This window comes from Homalodisca vitripennis, chromosome X (genome assembly GCF_021130785.1).
Source record: "Homalodisca vitripennis isolate AUS2020 chromosome X, UT_GWSS_2.1, whole genome shotgun sequence".
Taxonomy (NCBI): domain Eukaryota; kingdom Metazoa; phylum Arthropoda; class Insecta; order Hemiptera; family Cicadellidae; genus Homalodisca; species Homalodisca vitripennis.
In genome coordinates, this window is record NC_060215.1 from 36,328,691 (window position 1) to 36,352,633 (window position 23,943).

At 32.2% G+C, this 23,943-nt stretch overlaps 1 protein-coding gene across 1 annotated transcript; it reads left to right on the forward strand.

The window, feature by feature from the left end:
• Positions 1-17,276, forward strand: LOC124368905 (putative methyltransferase C9orf114). Its single transcript, XM_046826430.1, has 4 exons — positions 1-573; positions 7,240-7,457; positions 10,992-11,144; positions 16,688-17,276. Exons 1-4 carry the CDS (start codon positions 238-240, stop codon positions 17,094-17,096), a joined length of 1,116 nt encoding a protein of 371 aa, XP_046682386.1. The 5' UTR covers positions 1-237; the 3' UTR covers positions 17,097-17,276.
• Positions 17,277-23,943: the final 6,667 nt, after the last annotated feature.

Genomic DNA, 23,943 nt, shown 5'->3' on the forward strand with positions numbered 1-23,943 from the left:
TTGAACTTGAACTGCACTGCACATGGATGGATGCATATTGCATGGTGGTGTCTTAGTTGCTTTTGATTTTAGGTTATGTTTATCAAGTTATGTATTAAGAGTTGGTAGGAAAGTTTGATTGATATCAGATGCGTAGCAAAATCGAAATATGACATTAGGCATCACATTATGATGTTTCAGGGACCGATTAGAGAGTTCTAAATTGAAATTGAAGCGATTCTCACATGCAAGTTAAACATGTCACCTATCACACAAAAACAAACTTTTAAAAATTTAAACATTGAAAAAAAGCAAGAGAAGAAAAAGTGGAAGGAACAAAAACTGTTGAAAGCTGCTGCTGAATTTAAGAAAGAGCTGGAAGAAGATGTTAGCACTAACGATAACACTAAAGTAGAAGATGTATCACCATATGAAGATCGTGTCAATGGAAATTTAACACATCGAATATGTCCTCCTTACACAATCAGTATTGCCGTTCCAGGATCAATTTTGGATAACGCCCAAACTTCAGAACTGAGGACTTATCTTGCTGGTCAAGTAGCCAGAGCAGCCTCAATCTACTGTGTGGATGAGGTAATCAAAATAACCTAAGCATTAACCTAGAAATTAGACTTGGGTTTCAGGGTTGTCACTCAATTTCTTGGATTCAGAAATGAATTTGTTTTGATGAAACAAGATCACCTTAGTCCTAGTTTAGACCAATTGGATATATTAGCATTAAGGTTTATCAGTAACTGTGTTGATGCCACTAAAGTCCAAGAATAATATTTATTGGTAATTATCATAGTAACGGCCGGGGCGGAAAAATACGAGTTTTGCGTAAAAAACTTATTGGAATCGTCATATAGAACAAAAAAGTATAAGGTTTGATGGGGTGGAAATGAGAAATAACGAAGTTCTAGAAAATGAAAAATTAAATAACTTTTCAGTAATATCTCCATGTTCTACATCCACGTCTAGCGTCACGTGACCTTTTGTGGCCAATGATTGAACCTCGTGATGACGTCATCGGTTGCGCCGCCATCTTTGCAAACGTAAATGAAAAATAATACAGAAATGAGCAGAATTTTGATCAAAATAAATAATGTTTTTCTTAATTTCGAGAAAGAAATTAATTACGAGTGCCTCCGGCCATCAGTGCGGGCTACGGCAGCACCGAAGGTGCTGCCGTAGCCCGCGCTGATGTCAATAAAAGAAAAACATCCCTCGAGATAGTACCTATCAGTAAAATATAAAATACTAGAGGGGCTGATCAAAAATATAAATTGAAATGTAATGCAAAGGCAATTATGTAAAGTTAAAAAACTAAATAAATCATGAAAAACTCAAATATACAGATGGATCAGAGAACACATACCATTAGTGTGTTGGCCGATACAGCTGAGCAGCAGCAACAAAAAAGTCGTCTATCACAACGAAACGACAAAGTCTCCCGGTTTAAAAACACCACTCGACCGCACGACGAACACATACACTCATTTTTAAAAATTCCATGTTCAATTAAAAAAGAGATAATTTCGTTTCGGTTAAAACGTAAACTCTTTACGTGCCCTACGAAACACTCCGACACACACAATTCACTAGGGTTGGTTGAACTAGTGGATGGTTGATTCATCATTGTAAACGCACTCACTCAATCCGACCTACTGAACACGATATCTTGTGTAGAACTGACCCATGCCCCGGAGAACTCAGATAACAGGTACGTTATCAGGCTGCTATCAGTCCCGGCCGCAGATAATATTCAAGTAAACAGATTATCCAGACACAGCACACAAACTGAACATTAAAACATTAGGAACTTAACCACTTATCAATATACCCCCTAAAATCATGTTATTTGTCATTTGCACCCCATAGTACTATATATATTTTTTGTTCAGGAGGGTGAGCAGAATACGTTGGTAACGTCAAATTCGTGATTTGCCGCCCCGGCGTTTAATCTTACTGGTACCTATTTATTTTAGCCACATTACCTAAAATAATCTAAAACCACTTTTAACAATATTTTTAAAAATAATACACTTTTATTTCCAGAAAATATATTGAGGAGCATATAAACCATATATTGCACTAAATTATTAACGTGTTCAAATTTAGGTTATATCTCAATTAGTCCATTAATTTTTGGGGATGGGAGGGTCAGGGTTTCTGGATGGGATTGGATAAATAACTAAACAGGAGGGGATAACAATGATATGAACATTCACCTGAAAAAAGGGCAGGGAATTTGAGCAAGGAGAATATAAGTCTGCCCACTGCGTTTGAGGGTAATTAAAAAAATTACTTAATCCAGTTTTTCGTCATTTTGGTCTCAGTTCTTACCTCCATGGTGAAGTTTATTCAACGTCTTTCCTGTGTTAGTTCAGCCTTGTTTGTCATTGTACAATTTCTTTGGGCATCTCGGAGTAGATATTTTTTTGCATTTCCTGATTAACATTTATATTTTGTTTAGTGGTCGGTTAATTTAATGAAGCAGACACTGTTCTTTCTCTATTCTGGTGCTAGTGAGTAGTGAATGATGCTTTTCTGCTAATACGATATACAAGGTGGTGTGAATGTTTAAAATAGACTTGGCCACTATTATTGTGTCAATGGACAGAAAATATGTGTAGTTTTACTTTGTGAAGGGAATTTAAATTCTAAGTGTGAAGGCCATTGTCCTGCTACATAGAATAATGTGTTTAGGGGTGTTTATAATATGTTTAGCTCCCAAGTGGTCAGCCTTTTGGAATTTTATATTTTACTGATCGGTACTATCTGAAGGATGTTTTTCGTTCGTTGCCATCAGCACAGGGCAGCAGCACAGTCATAGGCATAACTGTCAGTCCGTTCAACAACCCGTTCCTTGTCCAAGGTTTTTGTTGATCCCTTCACTGTTTTTCACATATTTTTACATACATCATCTATACCACTTCTGAACTGGTAAAGATGGCACGACCGTCAGTCAAGTTTCCGCTGTTATTAGGTGAAAATTGCTTATGTTATATAGATGTAATTTGCACCAATGGATTCCTCTGCGTGTAGCTGACTGACTACATGACTCGCCACGTGGTTGATAACTTGCTCAGTCTGACATTTACTGTTGCCACTGTTGTTAGGCTTTTATACAGTGGTTTATGCTTGAATGTTTTGTGATAAAATGGGCTTTGGTTAGCCAGGAAGATACAACACACAACCAAAATGATATTGGTGATGGTGGTCATTTACTAGCATAGTTACCTGAAATAAACAAAAGCATTTGCATTGATAACACAAGTAGTATAAAAAGAATTTTTTTTCTGGTGTCCTAGTTGCAACTGTGGCATCCGCCCTACATATTACCATAAAATGGATCCCTACCCAAGGCTTATACATTCAGGGAAGAAAACTCCAGTAATGAAAACTAAAAAAAGTAGTAAATACTTTCAATTGAAATATCTTACTATCTCAAGTTATATCAAATGTACAGTAAGTAAAACTTTGGAAAAGAAAAACCTGAAATATTTCAATTTATATCAAATAAAATACAAGGCTCGAGTAAATACAAACTTGTATTGTTTTACATGTTGTCTAGTTTATAACAAAAATAATATATATATATATATATATATATATATATATATATATATATATATATAAAACACTTATTCCTTACTAATTAGTATAGCCTATATTCTAAAAAAAATTGCTGTCCAAGGAAAAATACCTATGCGTCATTGTGTGAGTTTACTATTATCATCGGAGGGTTAAAAGTTATTCCGTTGACTATAAATGCTGAAATTTTCATTATATGAACTCACAGTGGGAGCACACATAGGTACAGTATACATTTTATTTTATACAAAGGTTATGTCATTATTTTGGACTCAGTAGGGTATCTTTAACTAATTATAGCTCAGTTGTGTATAGCTTGGCATGACAGTCTGTGAAATAATTGTCGTTATAAACATACTACTGTATGTGTAGAATAGTTATAATTTATCAATTTTAATGTATCTTGAATAATACAAAAAAAGAAGAAAAATAAGACAACTATATTCCAAAACAAATTAAGACAACATACTCCAACTGCAGACAGAAGTAAAAAGAGGTGGTTACTTACATTGATACAAACACTATAACCTTCAACACTCAAATTGACTGGTATCAAAATTTTCTTTTCCCTGCCATTCAAACATTTTGTCGGAAGCAATGATATAAGGAATATTAAGCCCTAAAACTGCCACTAGAATATATTCACTTTCTACTTATAAAATTACCATTTGTTTCAATCATATTAACCCTAGAACTGGCGGTCATTTCATCCTGTAGTGTCAGGCTGTTTTGGAGCTTCGTGCAAGGTTTTTCTAAAAAAATTATTAAAAATATAAAATAAAAGCAATATAAATAAAAGTATATATTTTTGTGTTCAGGATTAAACGTAGAATTATACTATATTGTAAAATTAACCATACAAAATTTTTTAATAAACACTTTTTTTAATCAAATATAAAATTTACGAAAAATATTTCTTAAATTTGGGGGGACCATACCTATCAAATGAAGTTATAGTGAGATATATTTAAAAGTGAGATAGCCATTCTGTGTCAAATTTTATCTAGTTTCAGAAAAACATAAACATTATACACATTTATGAAAGCATCATAAAGCTATAGAACAAAAAGCAGCGATGCGCATAAATTCTGAAAATCAGGTGTACACGTAAGACTTTGGTTTAAAACAAGTTTTGCTAATACATTTATCTATGAATACATGTTATATTGCATATTTTCTTACTTAGAATAAAATAGAATATACAGTACTAATGAAATAATTACCATAAATTGTTTTTTGAAAAGTAAAAAAAGTTGCATTTTGCCATTATTCAAAAATTTTCATTCAGCAAAATATAAAATCGTTTCTAAAGCTTGTACTATATCAAAATTTATAAATTTATGGTTTATAAGTAATATGAAATATTATGTAGTTAGAAAACTATAAATATAACTAAATATATGGAAAAATTATAGAATAACCCAAACAGTTATTACATATAACTAAAGAAATTACAGGAAATATATATTTTATTGTGAAAACTACCTATTTACCAAAAATAAATAGTTACTTCAGAGCTAAAAGAGTGCTATAAATAACGTTTAGTAAGTGAAAACAATAACAAACTATGTGAAATGAATTTTAGCCAAGTCATTTTGCCATAGCCTACACAAAGCCGGTAATTTCTCATACATATTTCAGTAAATAGAAATTGATTTATTTTAAAATATATATGTTTACACTACTACGACATCAAACAACACACTACGCATTAAATACGACACTAAAACACGCGTAAAAACTATTAAAACTTACAAATATCCACAGCTCGGCACGAAAGTGATACAGAACGGCAGCGGCAATATGGCAGTCACAACAATCTGCGTCGTTTTCTTTTACGTTCAAAATGACAAGCTTGCTACGTCATAATCATAATACAAAGAGGAATAAAAACTCATCTGTTCCCTAACATTTTTCTTCCCGAATCCAATGGTGCATGAATTATATCGATACGTTACCGGAGTATATTGTAAAAAGTAATTATACGAGGGAATGTTTGACCGACAAAATTTTGACAGTTAACACCACAGAAGCGGCATTGACCGACAAAATTTTGTCGATTAACAGTTCTAGGGTTAAGGTGTAAAAGGGCAGGATTTCAGACATTTGTCATTGTTGTTTGATAAAAAAAAAATAGAATACTATGTTTAGAGGATTGGAATTTATTCTCTTCATCATTTGTCAAAAAACCTTAAGGCATAAGGTTAAGCATGCACTAACATTTTTACAAATCTAGTACAGGCTGAGAGATTCCATGTAGTCCTTGGCCCGATGATGCTCAGTAGCCTACTGGTCATGTGGAGTGGAGGGGGAAGTCAAGGACTCAGTCTGTGAGCCGGCTCCCCACTACCACCACTCTCTCCTTCTCAGCCAAGGTTTCCCTCTCACATAACTAGGAGACCACGTGGAAACTCTCAACCTGTGCGATGAACTAATTGAAATCATGAATAACAACTTACAAATTTTATCTGTACATTAAAAAAGTAGCTATTTGTAGTTTAAAAAATTTGCTATTTATAGTTTTAAAAAGTTGCTGTTTGTAGTTTAAAAAGTCAAAACCACATTATCTACAATATTTTGTTTAAATTTCCTTTCCTAACATACTGTAGTTATACACCTTTGCTCTACCTCTTACAAGTTTCTCTCACAGATATGGGAAAAGTCTTTGTGAAATAAGCAGAATAACGTTAAAAAACACTCAGTGTATTCTTTCGTTAAAAGAATTAGTGATTCATCACTTAAACTTTCAAGTTGCACTGTTACATAATTATATAGGTAGACCAATATGCCAAGCTCAGATTAACCAAAACTAGTCATCATTATTTCATTTTTATTGAATTACCAAAGTAATATATTGAAATTTTAAGGATACTATTTGGGTGCATAACATGTCATTTATGTTGACATTCAATTTGTCTGTGACATGAGGAACTGCTGGTGCAGCAAACTTCTAAACAGTACACAGCAGCTGACAAATGCCCCTTAGCGTTCTAGGTTAGTTTATAGGAACTATTATATGTTCTTTATCAATATGGTAAGTCAGTAAGAAAATCAGTATTGAAGTATGTTTGTGTTTGGTGACTGTACTTATTATGAACCCCTTGATAGCCACCTTACTAAAGTAATACTAATACACTCACTGTAGGATTTTTCAAAGGACATGATTGCTCCCTTGTAACGATTGTCTTAACTGTCAAATTAGTTATCTCCTACAATAATAATAAACAATTGTATCTTATTTTATAATTAAAAGGTACAGAAGCACAAGATAAAACAAGCTCTGTAACTGTTCTATAGAGCACCTAGACTTTTCTAGAATTAAAATGCACCTGGGCATGTATGTGTGTGTGTAGATAAATATATATATATATATATATATATATATATATATATATATATGTCAAAATGGATACGTACATGTGTTAACAGCAGACAAGGAATTAGTAGTAGCGTACTATCAAGGTACAATTGTCCCAAATGTTTGGCAAATTGAATAGTAACACTGAAATCTAGGAGAAGAAATTCTTGTCAGGCTACAGCAAACAACTGATTATGTTTTACATCCATTTAAAGATTTATGAAAGATTATTTAATGAAAAATTGTAGGGAGTCAATACTATTATCGTTGTACTAATCCTGTTTAAAAAAGTTGACTTTCCTCAGGTGATAGTGTTTGATGATGGAAGTACACAACAAGATGGAGTGCACAGGCTGGGAGAAAACAGCTGTAGTCAATTCGCTAAGCTATTGCAGTATCTTGAGTGCCCTCAGTACTTGCGTAAACACCTCTTCCCCTTGCACAAGGACTTGCAATATGCAGGCTTACTCAACCCTTTGGATGCCCCCCACCATTTGAGACAAACTGATGATTTTCCTTACAGGTTTGTGTTTTAATATTAGCCTAAACTGATTTAATATAAAAGTTTTAAGTTTTAGTGTAGATTACTAATCTGTGTAGCTTCATATAATTGATATTTTTTAACTTCAAGGATATTAATAGTGTTGTAAAGAAACCCTAATTATAGCATTGGCATTTTCAGGACTTGTTTGCATATAACCAGTTCTTCCTCTTGAATATTAATTCATCTTAAAATTTACAACTTGATAAAAAAGTAATATTTAAAAAATTTTGAACTGTAAAAATTACAGAATTTAATTAAACTGAGAGTTAAACACTTGCACAGTTTATGTTTCTACTGAAGATCCTAGGTGTAAAATATGCAATAAGTGTGAGAAGACTGCCAAACACATTATTGTGAGAGGCTTGAGGTTATGAGAAGATTTGAAACCTCATTGCCAGTTAATACATTTGACTTCAGTATGGGGCAAGAATTCAGATGTCTTGTTGAAGATACAGAAATAGGCAGGAGTCCTATTAATAGAACTTGGAGTGTGTAGTAAGTGTTGGTTAATACACTGGGAACTATGAGGTCCTTTTTTAATCTAATCTGAACTAGGAGTGTAAGTATTGTTAAGTATCAGTAATTCAAGCTGAATAAAAAACTATAAAAAACAGAATAAGTTACAGAGTAGTATTAACAAAATACAGTACAAAATTAATTTGAGAAGAGTGGGAACATGCATAACACGTACAAAGTGCGATTAGGTAGTCACATCAGTAGAAATTTTGAAGGAAATTGTTCTAAGGTGGACAGTAGGATCATTGCTTTATATAATTATTAAAATTCTGTAATAAATTGTATTCAAAACCTCCTTGAAACACATTAATCTTGAATTAACTGAAACCTTACTGTGTATTTGTGAAAAATAATAATAACTATGATTTTGAAATAGTTATTAAAAAGAGTTGTTAAACATTAGAAAAATTGTCCTTAACACCTTGACTGCTGGTCTATTCTGAGAGATCTTGTCTTGTGTCCGAAGGCTACTTCACACTAGTGTATATGCCGCATTCAACGTGTTAAACAAATAATTTTCAACAAAAGTGTTATTTTCCCATAATTTATTCACAAATTAGAAAAATATTTAATATTAGATATAAAATACTTTACAGTTTTTACTAAACCTATGTTTCCGCTAACATCTTTACGGATTAAACATTGACCATCTAATTTAACTTTTACTAATTAATATTTCATCTTCGAAATTGATTGCCTACGTTTATTTTTTTGTTATATTTAAAATTATTCCATTTATTTTATTTATTTTTTGCTTAATATCATTTTTTGCTGGTTACGTAGCTTATGCAAAACTATAACTACACAACATAAATTTAAATTCATTAAAATGTAACTCATGTATGAATTATAAATTAATCAGCTCAAAACGCTGGACAATTTTGAATGTTGTCCAGAAAGCCCTTAACTAAAGCCCCAAACCAATTACGCCTTATCATAAATTCTTGGATTGTTGGGAAGTGCATTCTATAATTGCTATTCTATTGGTTTGGATTGAGCGTATAGATGTACTTTGTTGAATGTTATGTTAACTCATTTTAGACATTACTTCCAAATTTTTGGATTGTAAACAGGATGGCCAATAAAAATTATTGTATCCATCAGCAGATTGAGTATATAGAAGGTTTAAGTTATTTGGAATTGAAGAAATAATTGGTCAATAAAAGGATATCATAATGTTAATGACAATTGAAGGTTCACAATCACAGTGCTAGTGTACAAAATTGTAACAGAAATTTCAATAATATCATAAATTTTGTGTCTTGGATACTCATTTCTTGACTGAGAAACTCAAAACAATGAAAATGGGACTAGCTCTAAAGTTTCTTATCTGGTACACGGTGAAGAAGGTGACAATTTTGTTTAACCACATAGTCACTGGTGATTAAATATTGGATTTTTTGTCAATGTCAAGCAAAGAAGACAATCATTGAAGTGGATCAAATCTCTTCACCACAAATACTGTAGCGATCGGTTACATGCATAGGGTGCAGAATTGTATTCAGTTTGTATAGAAAAGTATTTAGATACAATAATTGTTTAAATGTACATGTCATATACGTAAAAAATTTGTTTAATAGTTCTTCTTTTAAATATACATAATACATAAGCTGTAAATGTACCTTTACATACTTAATCATAGAAATTTACAGGCTATTTTAGTATGTAACACCTGAAGAAGGGAGTAGATACAGGTTTTAAATGTTTGTGTTTTTTGTTGTTGAAAAATACAACATTGGCATATATCCATAATCTTGTTAATATCTAAAATCATCTATTGTCAATGATAAACCTAAAAGAGGAAAGTATGATTGTTTTGATTGACTGAAAACAAAAACCAGTCATTATTCTTAAATCCTGAAAAAGAGTTTTAACTGATTCACAATAAATTGACATAATCCTTATTGCGTGTTGAATTGAAATTTGCCTTCTGTGAAAATTTATATTACACACAAGCCATAAAGTATGTGTAAATGAATGCAAGGAAAATATATATTGCAATGAGAACAAGCCCAAAGTTTATGTTTTTATTTTCCAATAATTATCTCATGAAAATTTAAGTGTAAATTAACCTTTTTAAACAAAATTAAGTGGTTGTCCTTCAAGCTGACGAGGCCATTTTTAGTGGCCATAGCTTTTATATGTGTCAGCTTGTAGGTTTTTGACCACTTCACATCCGTCAGCTCGCTGGGCAACTCTTAATGGCCCTTGCTGTTTTCCTGTCTATCAGACACACTATGTGTGCTCCACTGTGTTGCGCAATTATAAAATTCAATTCATATATAGGTGTGGCTGGAAAGTGCTGCAATCTCTGTCAAGTAAGGAAATCAATTATTATTTCACGATTTTCAGCAAATACTATAGCAAACATAGTTTAGAGTTTTTATCCGAGTGTCAGTCTCACTGTAACTGTCCTATCATTTCATTAAAATACTTGTGCATTGGATGGAGCCAAACATAATATAGAAATGACTTTATATTCTTTTGATATTAGAGACCAATTTATTTTTATATTGTAAATGAAAATACTTTTATTTTAGGTAACACTATAACTTAAATTACATACTCTGTGATACGTTTACGTTAAAATAATGATTAATCTAAAAAAAAAGGATTAAGCTAGTAAACATTGCATTAAAATTCCCCAGTTATTTAAAGCGTCAAAGATCAATATTGCCATTTTTAAATATGAGTGAAAGTGACTTACATGGTCACGCAATCGCGATTGGTGATGCCAAAAACCCAGCTGGCCACTAATTAAAAAACTCTGAATTCTAATTACACACAGAATTGTGAAATAAGACATTCTTTACCTTTACCTTTTTTAAACAGCAATTAGGACAAATTATATACTACAGATATTTTAAAACTATTTTTGATGCAAGAAATTAGCTCTAGAAATGTTACACAATTTAGAAACACCCTTGCATACAATAGTATAAGTTATAGGTCTACATGATATCCTACAGTTGGATTAACATTAGTGATATTTTACAGGGAAGGAGTGGTATCTCATCACCTGGTGAGACAAGGGAAAGGTTCCTATGTAAATGTAGGTCTACTCAGAGATGTTTGCATCGACAAGGCACTCACCCCAGGCATCAGAGTCACGGTTAATCTGCTACCCCAGAAGAAAGGAACTAAGAAGAGGTTTGTGTAAGCTAAACAAACTATGTGAAAGTAATATGAATTGTATTGGGGTTTTAGATACCTCTGTAAACCCCTTACTCATCTTAAGTTTTGCCTGTTAAACTGATTGGCGAATAATGTAGCATAGTTTGTTTTTCAGTCTATATTCAGTTCCATCAATACAGACAACATATTCGTTACCCTAATTAGCAAACCTCGTAACTCCATTTTTGGTCAAATTGAGATATTGGTACCACCGTTTTCAAGAAAAAATCCTCCTTCTAACTGTGCAAAGCTCGTAACTCCAAAATATTCCGTTGATTTTATATTTAATATAAAGCAAACCTCTTAACTCCATTACTTCATTTTTGTAGTTGGCAAACCTGGTAACTCCAAGCTGCAGTACTGTTGTTATACAGATGAAGACATCATGCTGTGAGTGTTGTTGATATTGTAACTGTTTAGTGATAATTTCCTTCTTTCCCGTACAAACGACTTTAAAAATTTAAAAAGTAAGTGCTAATGTATATTTTTAGAATAGTTTAAGTGTAACGTTTATTTTATAAAAGCCTAAAATTATCTATTATTATAAGTATGGAGTTAAGAGGTTTGCATGCTTTTAGATTTTGAGGTTATGCTCGATCATTTTGGAGTTAAGAGTTTTGATAGCTGTAAGTAAGTTACAACTATCAACATGATTTTAAAATCTTTGCTTGTAATCCTAATAATGCTTACTTACTTATAAAAAGAACTAAATTTTTTCCTTAAGAGCATTTATTAGACATCGTGTTTAGTATTTTCCGAAACCCTTCTAATAAAGCGTAGGCCTATGGGCTACTCGGTAATAAAAAAACAGCCGCTACAGTGAAAAATGTTGTTTGGAGATACGGACAACACATGTTTTTAACAACAATGTAAAACACATGTTGTTATTTTTTCAGAATGTCAAGGGTGCAAAGAATTATGGGAGTTGGCTTTACGTAACACTAATGACAATCAACCAGGAGACCTTCGTCGTCAATGTCGACGGTTTTCTCTATCCAAAGTCGATGAAAATACTATTGATTCCTCTGCAAAAGTAAATAGTGACAAAACTCCTTATCAACAAATTGATTGTAGAGTACCTGAAACTGGTTCTATTGTTCCTCAAGAAGAAGGGCATACCTGTAGAGAACTTAAGTTTAACTGAAAATGTTGATATTTTTCTTGAGAACGACGAATATCTAACTATAAATGACGTGACCTTTGCTGAAAATATATTTTTGTCTGAGCAAGAAGACCTCCCTGAAGAGTTGAGCATTTCGGATCAAGAAGATTCACCTGAAAACTGTTGACAATGTGCTCGCTGATCTTCATATTGACAATATGAATAATGTGACAACTACCCGTAAACGAAAAAAAAAACGACATCAAGTAACAACTACTACATGGAAGAGTAATGAATGGAAAGAGGCAAGGAAGAGTGGGCAAGAATACTGTGGAAAGAAAAAGATATGATGACGGAAAGTATGTGTATAATATTAAAAAAAATGCTCCGGGTAATAAAAGTACGGTTGTAAATGTAAAAAGAAAAGAGAATAGTTTGCTGAAGTGTTCGTCATTAACTGAAAATGAGAGAGTGCAAAAATTTTGAACAGTTTTGGAAACTTGATTGGCAGGGAAAAAAATTATTTGTAAATTTTTTGACAGAAAAATCTGAAACAGCTAAGGGCCAGGGGACGAAAAGATAATGCAAAAAGCCGGAGGACTTATTCTTGCAAGTATTACTTGAAAAATTTTTGAGAATAATGTTGTAAGAGTTTGCAAAACAATGTTTCAAAATACACTGTCGATTGGAGAATGGATGGCGTTTCATTGGCAAGCTGAAGATAATCGTGACTTATAAATAAAGAAACTGTGGATGACATTGGTCAAAATATAGATGAGACATTTATACAGCCAAAAACCTAAGAAACTAAGAAAGTCTGTTCAAATTGAGGGGTTGGAGGAGTTCTTTCGTAGTTTACCTAAAGTCGAGTCCCATTATTGTAGGAAAAGGACGAGTAAAATGTATTTAGGAACCCAACTGGAAATCTGAAAGACAGCTTTACTTATTTTATAAAAATGACTGGTGTTCTCAGAAAAATGTCCCATCTCTGTCTCAGTGTAAGTTCCACCAGTTGTTTCATGATCATAACTTAGCTTTGTTTCAGCCAAAGAAAGATGCCTGCGACAAGTGTGAGTCATTTAAATCTGGAAATTCGAGTAGGGAAGACTATGAAGCACATGTTGCGAAAAAAGATTTAGCTAGACTTGAGAAAGAAGCAGACAAAGCAAACACAAACTGCATAACATTCACTATGGATTTACAGGCCTTGTTGTTGTCTCCTAGATCTAATGCATCGGCGCTGTATTATAAGATGAAAACTTTCCGTACACAATTTTGCAATCTACAACTTAGGCACGCATGAAGGTTTTTGTTTCCTTTGGAACGAAACTGAGGGTGGCCTGACTTCGAATGAGTTTGCTACAGTAGTTTACAAGTTTTGTGTTCGCAACTTCCTTTGCCAGAAGGAAAGACTAAACTGATTCTGTACAGTGATGGGTTGTTCCTACCAGAACAGATGCACAAATCTATCAAAATGCTTTGTTGCACTTTTTCGTGCACAAATAATGTTATTGTGGAACAAAAATATCTTGAAGTGGGTCATACCCAGATGGAGGCAGATTCTATGCACTCTATTATTGAGCGAAAGTTAAAAAACGTGAAAATAAATGTACCAGCAGATTACATAAAATGTTTGTAGGCAAGCCAGGAAAGATCCATCGGAGTACAAAGTTGAGTATCTAGACCATAAATATTTTCAAGAACTTTGAAAATCATTTATTTTTCAAAAGCATCAGGACCGGGCAAAGGTGTTGGTGACCCATGTGTTAATGACATCCGTGGCTTACAGTATGTCCCTGATGGAACAATAAAATTCAAATTGAATTTTTCAGAAGATTGGCAACCTCTGCCCCAGCGAAAAAAAACAAGAAAATTGAAGCTATGTCAGTTTGAAAATTTTCCAAGCCTGCACAAGGAAAGAATATCAATAAAACAAAGGAAATATGATCACCTCCAAGATCTCAAATCAATTCTTGAAAGAGACTACCATGAGTTTTATGATAACATACCCTTTAAGTAAAGACTGGATCGATAGGTTTTTATAACTTGTATTGTAGCAGTAGGCCCTATTATTAAGATATTTAGCTTTAAAAAATAAAATAAGAGCCATCCCTTTTTAGCAACAGTATTCCAACAGTATCCTTTATAATTACTAAAAAGATCTTTTCATGTTTATTTTATTATGAACAAATAAAGCATTCTACAGCTAGTTCAATGTTTTATTGTTAAGCTAAAGTTATAAAATGTCAGAGTTTTAGGAATATATTTCTTACTTTTAAAATATGTAAATAAATATCATTTACAAAAAGCAACACAGTTTCTTATTACCACACCGATTAGATTTTAACTATTTTTAGAGAAAAACTCGTATCTCCAACACATGATTTGAGAAAAACTCTTAACTCCAATAAAATAATTATTCTGTTACAATATAGCTTTATATTTTTCTACAATTTAAGAAGTAATATTAGAACATAAATAGTTCAAACAAAATATTTGGTTAAGCATAAACTTAATTTTAAACATGTTTTTTAGAGCTCCTGAAAAGTTAGGTTTTTGGAGTTATGAGGTTTGCTAATTAGGGTATTATAAATGTTGTGTTTCAGTTGTTAATATCTTCAAATTTGGGCAATAAAGCATCATTAACCCATCGCGAATCAAGTTTTTTCTGCAAACCTCCTAGGTTACAAAATGGTTTTTACTGGATCACAGTGGCTGAACAGTAATAGTGTATCACAAGCAACACATGGTACAATATACAACTGATATCTTAAAGTCGGTTCTACTTAATAATATGTTCATATACTGTTAAAAAAACAAATGATTCATACTAATTATTTCTGGTTAATTAACTCAACACCATGTATATTAGACTTGTAAATACTAATGACATTTGTTGGAGATTTATAAAAAGTTTAGAAAAATGTTTCCTAAAACATACAATGTAATACATTATGATTAGCTGATCTCATCACAATGTAACATGTAAGTCCAATTCAACACATGATGATTCCTCTTCATTACTAATCTGCAATGGGTTGAAAATATGTTTCTCATAATGTCACATAATTAAAATGTATTCTTATAATATAAAAAAACCTAGAAATATTAATATTCATACCTAGAATGATCGTAAATCTGTTTCATTATATTATTAATTTAGAGATTGTATGAAGGCATAATTATTTCATAAAATAAAAAGTCAAACTCTTTATTTAGAGGTTTATTTAGAGTTGTGAGTTGATTGTTACATTTTAAAGCAAATGTGCTGTGGAAACTGGAGCTGAATTTGAATTGATTGTTTCTTTTAACTAGCCCAAGAACTAGCAACTGAATTACCTCTATTGGCAGGCCAATTCTTCACGTTTTGCAAGGTCATTTATAAGAAATACTAAAAGTTATTTAATTATGCATTGTCTTAAATCATTTTTTCATAAAAGTCTGTATTTTTACTATCCATATTTGTACAAGTAAACATGTTATTGTTATCTTTTTAGGAATATTAAAATGTTTGAAATATTTTTTTGTTTTAGGGAGGAGACCATTCATAAGTGGTATATATTTGCTAAATAAAAATTACAAAATATAAAAATTGTTCATGCATTTCTGTAATTTTAGGAAATACATAGTTTGATGGACTTTACTTGCACTTGCAACAATAGTTATACATGAAACAAAATTATTACAATATTATGTGACAGGAATGCTTTTAAAAACATCTTTATTCCACTTGACTAAATAATAACTCCAAACAACATAAAATATTTGCAACAAAAACGTGACTCTTTGGTTCTTGTTTTCTACCTTCTGAAAATAGGCGGCTTATCCCTATCTACTTCATGTTATTACGTGGCATAAGTAGGTTTAGATTAGGTTGCCATAAATATGTTACAAGTTGTACCAAAGTTAAATATAACCTTTACAAGCGCTCACATGATCTGAGCTTAAAATGTGAGTACTATCTCGTAGAATGTTTTTCTTTTTTTCACCAGAAGCACAAGCCCACACTGATGGTTAGGGGCATTTTCAATTAGTACTTTCTCAAACTCAGAATATGTCCCAGATCGTCCAACTTTTCCAACATCAGATCACGTTAGACGATGACAAGAATGAAAATGAACAATATTCTTCGTCTCTCCCACTTGCATCGAAGACGTCAAAGTACCGAACTTCATACTAATCGATGCATTGATTTATCCGCTATCGAATGCTACTTTTCAAACTTTTGTTGAAAAGCAAAGCATTATAGTTACTATGTAAATTGTTTTTTTCACGGTGATGTTAGACGGTCACCAGTTATTGAGAGCAATAGATCGCAGTGATGGTCACCAGTACCTGGGTTAGTGTTTGCATAAGTTTACTCAACAGTATAAAATCAACACATAGAAAGTTATTTGTATTCATTGTTATATTTCAGGTACGGAGTTGTGGTTCCTCCCTCACAACCAAGGACGGAACTAGGTGTGTACTGGGGTTATAGTGTGCGCCTGGCCAAGTCTCTCAGCAATGTTTTTGCCAAAGCACCTTATCAAGAAGGCTATGATCTCACTATTGGCACTTCAGACAAGGGAAGTCTCTTAGAAGATTGTGATGACTCAGAATTCTCAAATTTCAAACATATCTTAATTGTTTTTGGTGGTCTGGATGGATTAGAATCAACTCTGGAATGTGATGAAAATTTGTCTATAAACAATGTATCTCTGCTTTTTGACAAATACCTCAACACGTGTCCCAACCAAGGATCAAGAACTATTAGAACAGAAGAAGCTATTTTGATATCCCTAGCTCAAATTACAGCAAAACTCTCAAAAAGTGTTGTGTATTAAATTTTGTGGTAACAGGCAAACATTATTGACTTCGGATAAAGGGTATTGTGTAAATGTTTTAAAATATATTTGTATATCTTGTAAGGAAACGTTTTTTGAAGAGATTGGTTGTTCTTATATGTTATTTATGATATTTTGTATTTATTAACCTAGTTTCCATTAAATCTGTGTTTTTCTAAAGAGTTATGTATTCCTTGTTGTATACATTTTTCTGAGAGTGACCTTATTTAACTGTTTGAAAAGCTTATGAGGGGGTATTTTTACAATATTTTTGTTCTCTTATTGTTTTAGTTCAGCAATATGAAAACTATTGCAGATTTCTACAAGAGAGTCTTGTTTTGCCCACACATGTAGATAGTTTTCTTGTATATCTCCAGGATGCCTTTATTATATTTTTGATCAATCCGTTGCACTTCAAGGTTGTTCTTAACATTTATTTTGAATTTTCATCCCTTACTTGTTTTTTCCTTATCGGATCTGTAAATAATGTTCATTTCTGTAGGTGTAAGGTCTGTAGACATATCTATGATATACTGTTGCATAGTACGGTAAGGAGATCCAAACTGTAACTGAGTCATGCACTGGAACCTCTGCCAATTGTTGGCCATATGAATTACATTTCGGCCTATGAAATTGAGATGTCTCCCTATATCACGTGTGACAAAAATTATTTAAAAAAATTGAGCCATCACAACGAATATTTACTACTTGATGAGGGATCTGTATTTCATGAACAACAATTTCCCTCCCAGTGTTCTCATGGAGTTTAATTATTTTAACATTTAACAAAATAGTTTAGCTATTTTTTAAAAGGATAAATATTTTTTGTATTGAGTAAGAAGATAGTAAGAGAATCATGTGAAACAAAATAGCTAAACATAACAAAATATTTTTATTTGGTTTGGTGAATCAATAAGACATCTGAAAATTCTTTTAGTTATGAAACAGTATAAACTATTAAATTTTTAAGTCAAACTTTCTTGTATCAAATGAATGTTAAAACATAATGAAAGGGAGAGATTTAAAAAAAAAGTGAATAAAGAAGAGCTTAAACAAAACAATAACTTTCTACAAACCAAAATAAAATTGCAGAAAAAGAATAGTAAAGTAGCTACAGGTTTCATCAGTATTGCCAAAGAATCGTACCAGGACAGGAGTTCAGTAAAGAGAGGATAGATGCATATGGCCAGATGTGGTAGAGTGAGAAATGCTGGGGGGCAGCTAATAACATCGTATGCACTGGACCTTAGGATGTACGAATGTGTTGTACCTGTATACTTATCAGTTTTTGCAGACGTGTTTAAATGGTTTATTGCAGATCGTGGCACATCAGTATGTTATACAGATAGTTTTCTTTATCAAATAAAAGCATACTTAGTATGAGGTGTCAAACACCAGTGATCATTTACAACAAATACAAAACAACGTTATGTTGAGAAATTGTTAACACTTTTCCCAACACCCTAACCATTACCTTATAACCTAAGGTTAAATTGTTTGTTTTTTCAGGCTTAAGCACCTAATATTTACAAAGATTTTGTGATGAATTGATAAGTACAGTAAATATTGTGAAGGCTTTTCACAAATTGTACAAATGGTTTTGACAAGATGCAAAATCTCATATCTATAGGACTCAGTTGGAGTCCTAATAGTAAATTTAATATACCCCCATGGATCAATTCTCAGTCCAATTCTGTTTCTCATATATATCAAGGATACTGGGTCACCACTACCGCATGGAAAGGTCATACAGTACAGTATGCTGATGACACAACTCTGTTTCGGTGGAAAATCAAAATCTCTTGGAAGAAAGAACTTTTGTTTTGTTGAAATCAACAACTGTATTCAACATTTTAACCGCTTCAATCTCCAAACAATGACATCAAGATCCAAAGTTATGAATTTTGCTCTGCGGCTGGCAGACTCGGAATGTAGCTGTACTGTCATGGTGGCAGATTCAATGCTGGAAGAAGTCTACAGAATTAAATTCCTTAGAATACACCTAGATCGATGTCTGCGTCAAATTATCCTCAGGCATTTATGGCTCGAGGTCTTTAGCCAAGTAATGCCCAACTCAGGTTCTGATTGTGTTTAATATGGCTTGAGTTACTCCCACCTTACATACAGAGTGGTATTGTGGGATGCCTGTACAAACAACCAGTTGTTGAGAGTGTTCAAATTTCAGAAGCAAGCGATTCAAATAATCGCTCATTTGAACATCAGTCTTGTAGAGAAACCTTCATCAAATTAAAGTTGTTGACTCTGCCAAGTCTATATTCTCAACTTTGTTCTGTATGTCTAAATATGCCATGACAACGGTCAAGAAATTCATTCGTATGATGGCCGAGGTAAAATGGTAAATACAGAAGTTTTTTTATGAACATCTGCCCTCACAGGAACACAACAAGCTGCCCAATTGGATAAAGAATACAGCAAGCACTCAATATGTAACAATTTAGTTTTAAACGCTTTTTAGCATCACAATAATTTTATAATGTTTCCAAGATTTTAACATTTGACTGGGAGATCGCTCAATCAGGAGACTGACTTCGGCGCTGCAGGTGGGAAACTGGCAAATAGACGATAGATGCACAGATGTTGAATTATATGTTTGAGCGTGATCTTGATGTTGTGAGTGTACAAAATTTTAGCTCTAAACTTTAGATATTGATGTTTGCTATACATGTATATCATGTCTTTGCAATGAAGATTGATTAGTTGATTGAACATTTTAAGAATTTTGGTTGTGATAAAACTTTCAAAACAGTTTCTTGGCATGTGCCTAGGGGATAAGATGAACATGTGTACAAAGATACATGAGAATCCGATCTGTTGTTTCGGATATTTCTTGATGATAAACATAGTCATTAATAGTATTGTGAATTTTCAAGATTGGTTAAGAAATCGTGAAAAAAACTTGTCTTGAGTGAAACTATTGGACTTATATTTTTCTATTGGATGCACAATTCTGATTGCGTTAAAAATTGTCATTAAAAATACTGTAATTTGTTTTGGATTTCTTCAGTGATGACATATAGGTCTAAATACTCTTTGTTCAAAAAGCATTTATTTCCGGCCATTTTAATTTACTTGCGGTTAGGGTATTTTTGGTATCATAAAATCATTTACTTCCATTCATATTAATCTACTTCCGACCTAAGCTAATTACAGTGCCATAGTAATGTTTGCTTTATTCTCCCAATCAATTAAGTATATACATACATTGGTCTAAATAGTCTACTTCAATCAAAAATGACTACTGTATTTCTGGCCATTGTAATTTACTTCCGCTCTAAGGTATTTCAGATGCTGGCAGTCTGTCAATCGTACAATTATAGTATGTCAAATTTCATCTTTCTAGGACAGTGGACAGTTGAAAAACAAAATATAAGGGCTGTAACCCTATTTCAAATCCTATGTGTGGTTATCTTTTAAAACAGTATATTTCATTTGTAAAAACCAAAAACAAGACCAATTTATTGTATACAAATTTTAATATTGTTAGTTTTAAGGACGCTGTTACTATTCTCTACGATTATATAAATAAAGAATATTGTCTATCACTGAACAATGACAAATGTTCGGAAAAATCCAGTTTCTTTCACAATCCTTCCATTGTCAAAAACAACCTTGCTATAGGTTTTTGATCTTCATGAAAATGCATTTGTGAAGATGGACGTATTTGTATAAGCTTTATTCAATAATTTTTAACATATTGATTTGAAGAGAATCAGAAGAATACATTTGGCTAAGTTGTCCTGCCATATCTATAAGTAAGAAAAAAAATCCTAAGGGCATATCTTCTCAGCCCCGAAGACACCAGAGAACAAGAACCCTTAAAAATCTTATTGGCTTTTGTAAAAGTCTCAGATTCTAAGGGCAAAAATGTAAGCAAGGGAGACGCTAAGGTCCTTTTAGGTCAAGTGCGGAAACAACCGTCTCTTTCCCTCTGGAAAAAAGTAATATCAAATTTGATTAATTGAGGAAAACCAGTAGAATGGTCTGCACAGGCACTAGGAGTCTTGGTGGTAAACACTGGGAACAGACAGAGTGTTTACTGAGAAGTTAATAGATGGTACATAATGAAAAAACTAGCCAATAAATTTTAGTTCCATATTCCACCATATTATTCTGTAGTTCACTCGAGAAACGGACCCGCCATAAATGGTTCATCTGAGCAGTGGGATAACAGTTCATCTTAATGATCTGGTATCACTGTTTTGTTATCAATCTTACCTCTACACACATAGCCCAAGGTCTGCTGTCTAATCCATACTTGATGTTCAATCAGAGTATACCATATGTTGGTGCTTGTCATTGTATTACTCCAAAACCTAAAAAAGTCAGATTTTTCTACTCCATATGCTGTTTTATGACAGTTTTTACTTGAAAGTGAGTGCTTATTATTCGCAGCACAGTAAATTTCAATTGGCACTGGAGGAATAAAACTAGATTTCAATCACATGTTAACACAAAAAAGAAGTCTATCAAAGTTTTGAAGGAAGTATAGTAACTGGGTTCATTATAAATTTAACAAAGAATCACCAGATAAATCCGATGAGTCTATTCATGGTAGCAGGACTTCAAACATTTTGAGGATTATACGTAAAGAGCTCAGTATTACTCTGTCTGAGTATGTATAAAAAAGACTTGCTCTCAAGAGCTGACGATTCGACAAAGGCCCATTTTTGTATGAGGGATAACAAACTCACAAACTGACCTTTAATGTTCAAATATGAGAATGTGTTTTCTTATAAATAAATGTCACTAGCTCAAAGAGTTTATATTTTTCCAAGTTCTGGAAACCAAGTCTAGATGTCACACAGAAAATATTGAATTACAAAACCATCTGCATTACAGAACTTACTTGATTACACTTTAAATATCTTTCTGTAATGTTCAGAGTATTTTTTTCATTTTAATTTAATACTATATTTTTAATTGTTGTTTCCTGTCATTTTAATCTATACAGGTATTTAATTGTAATAAATTGAAATTAATGTTTATGTTATTTGTTAAAAATTGATATAAACAATATCATTGTATCATTTAAAGAAATAAAATTTTATCTTTTATAGGTACTATAAATCACAGGGTATGATTTCATCAGACCACGTGTCGCGTAATAAACTTAGCTGTAGATTCATGCAAAGTTCAAAGTTTATGGATTCATGCATGAGATATTCCCTTGTCTGATAAGCTTTGCTAATACTCAACCATATCCCACAGACTTACATAGACTATAATCGAACTCGATCTTGCTTTTGCAAGAAGGCTCATGCAAAATTTTAAAACAACACGTTATTTGATAGTCGAGATATCATGCGAAAAACAGAAGACAGACAGACAGAAGAAAAATGTTCCTAGCCACTGAGTGATAGGCAAAATATGCTAAATTCAAGTCTATAGATCAATTCTCTTCCCAAGATATCCTGCTGGAAGATAGGCTTTGCTAATGCTAAGCCACTCTTGGTTGGAATTTGATGTTGCATACATATGAAGCTTCGTGTAAAATTTAAAGTCTATATCTTAATTAGTTTTCCATATATCGACCAGGCGGAGAAACAGATTGAATATCCATTTTTCCAGCCTTCGCTAACGCTCATCTAATTAATATAGCCCATATAATATGCAGATAGGACTTCATTTAGTTGCCTTTTTAACCTAAATGCATTATTTCATGTTGCAAAATTGAAAATACATAAGTTTAAGTTTTATGATGATATATATATATATATATATATATATATATATATATATATATATATATAAAAAGCAGAATGATAATACATAGAGAATTAAAAAATCTGATTATCACAAATTTGGTTAGGTGTATCAATATATTAATTTAATTAATTAAATGACACCTAGAAAACATTAGGATTTATGTAAAAATTGAGTGATATGGTTGAAAAACAGGTTTTTGTACAAAACAAGCACTTTTAAAATTGAATTTAGAGCCATGTTCCTGGTGCTAAATGTACCTTCAGTGATATAAAGTGTTAATTACATTCGAATGTAACATCAGTGATTCTCAAAATCTAGTGTGGTTGGTATGAAAACCATGCATCAATACTAGATTTAAGGGAGAACTTTATAAAAGGCCTGCCACTTTGAACCACTTGTTGATTTACATCTGCGAAAGTATAGATATTGAGGTAAATGATTGAGAATTACTATAATGCTTTAATAATAAATAATTTTAAATTTACCTTTTCCAAGTGAATTATATTATTCATTGGAGTTCTTATCAGTTTATGAATTGTGTGGAGTATTTAATAGAAAGCGAATGGGATGGAGTCAGGGAATTTATTGTGTGAAAGAGCTCTGAGCTGAGTGCAAAACAAAGTACATTAAATTTGTTTGATAAAAATTTTAATTATCTCTCCAAGTTACCTTATTTCACCTTTGCCTGTTTTATAACTGTCACGGTACATTAATTCGTCTCTGATAGGATATTTATTTAATATTTTCAAAACAGGTTTAGACATTTATATTTCTAACTTCCACTCCACTTCTTACCACAGACAAAGGAGGTACAATATTTTGATCACTATCACTGGCTTGAAACTTACTATTTTAAAAGAATTTTTACGCACAGTCTCACAAGTTGTGAGTAGAATTGATAGACTCACTGTTAGGAAACATTAGACCAATATCTGAGTAGTACAATCACACACATATTAAATACGTAATATATCCAATTTATGTGTTTAATTTTAATTTTTACTATAAATACATTTAATTGTTAATAGTAAGTAGTTTTAAATGAAATATTGATCAACGTTTTATATCTTATTTTATATTCATAATTAAAATAGAGAGTACAAAACTAATGTAACATCTA

Coding starts and splice junctions, on each gene's coding strand:
- LOC124368905 (XM_046826430.1), top strand. CDS start 238: ATGTCACCTATCACACAAAAACAAACTTTTAAAAATTTAAACATTGAA. Junction 7,458..10,991: donor ACTGATGATTTTCCTTACAG/GTTTGTGTTTTA, acceptor GATATTTTACAG/GGAAGGAGTGGTATCTCATC. Junction 11,145..16,687: donor AAGAAAGGAACTAAGAAGAG/GTTTGTGTAAGC, acceptor GTTATATTTCAG/GTACGGAGTTGTGGTTCCTC.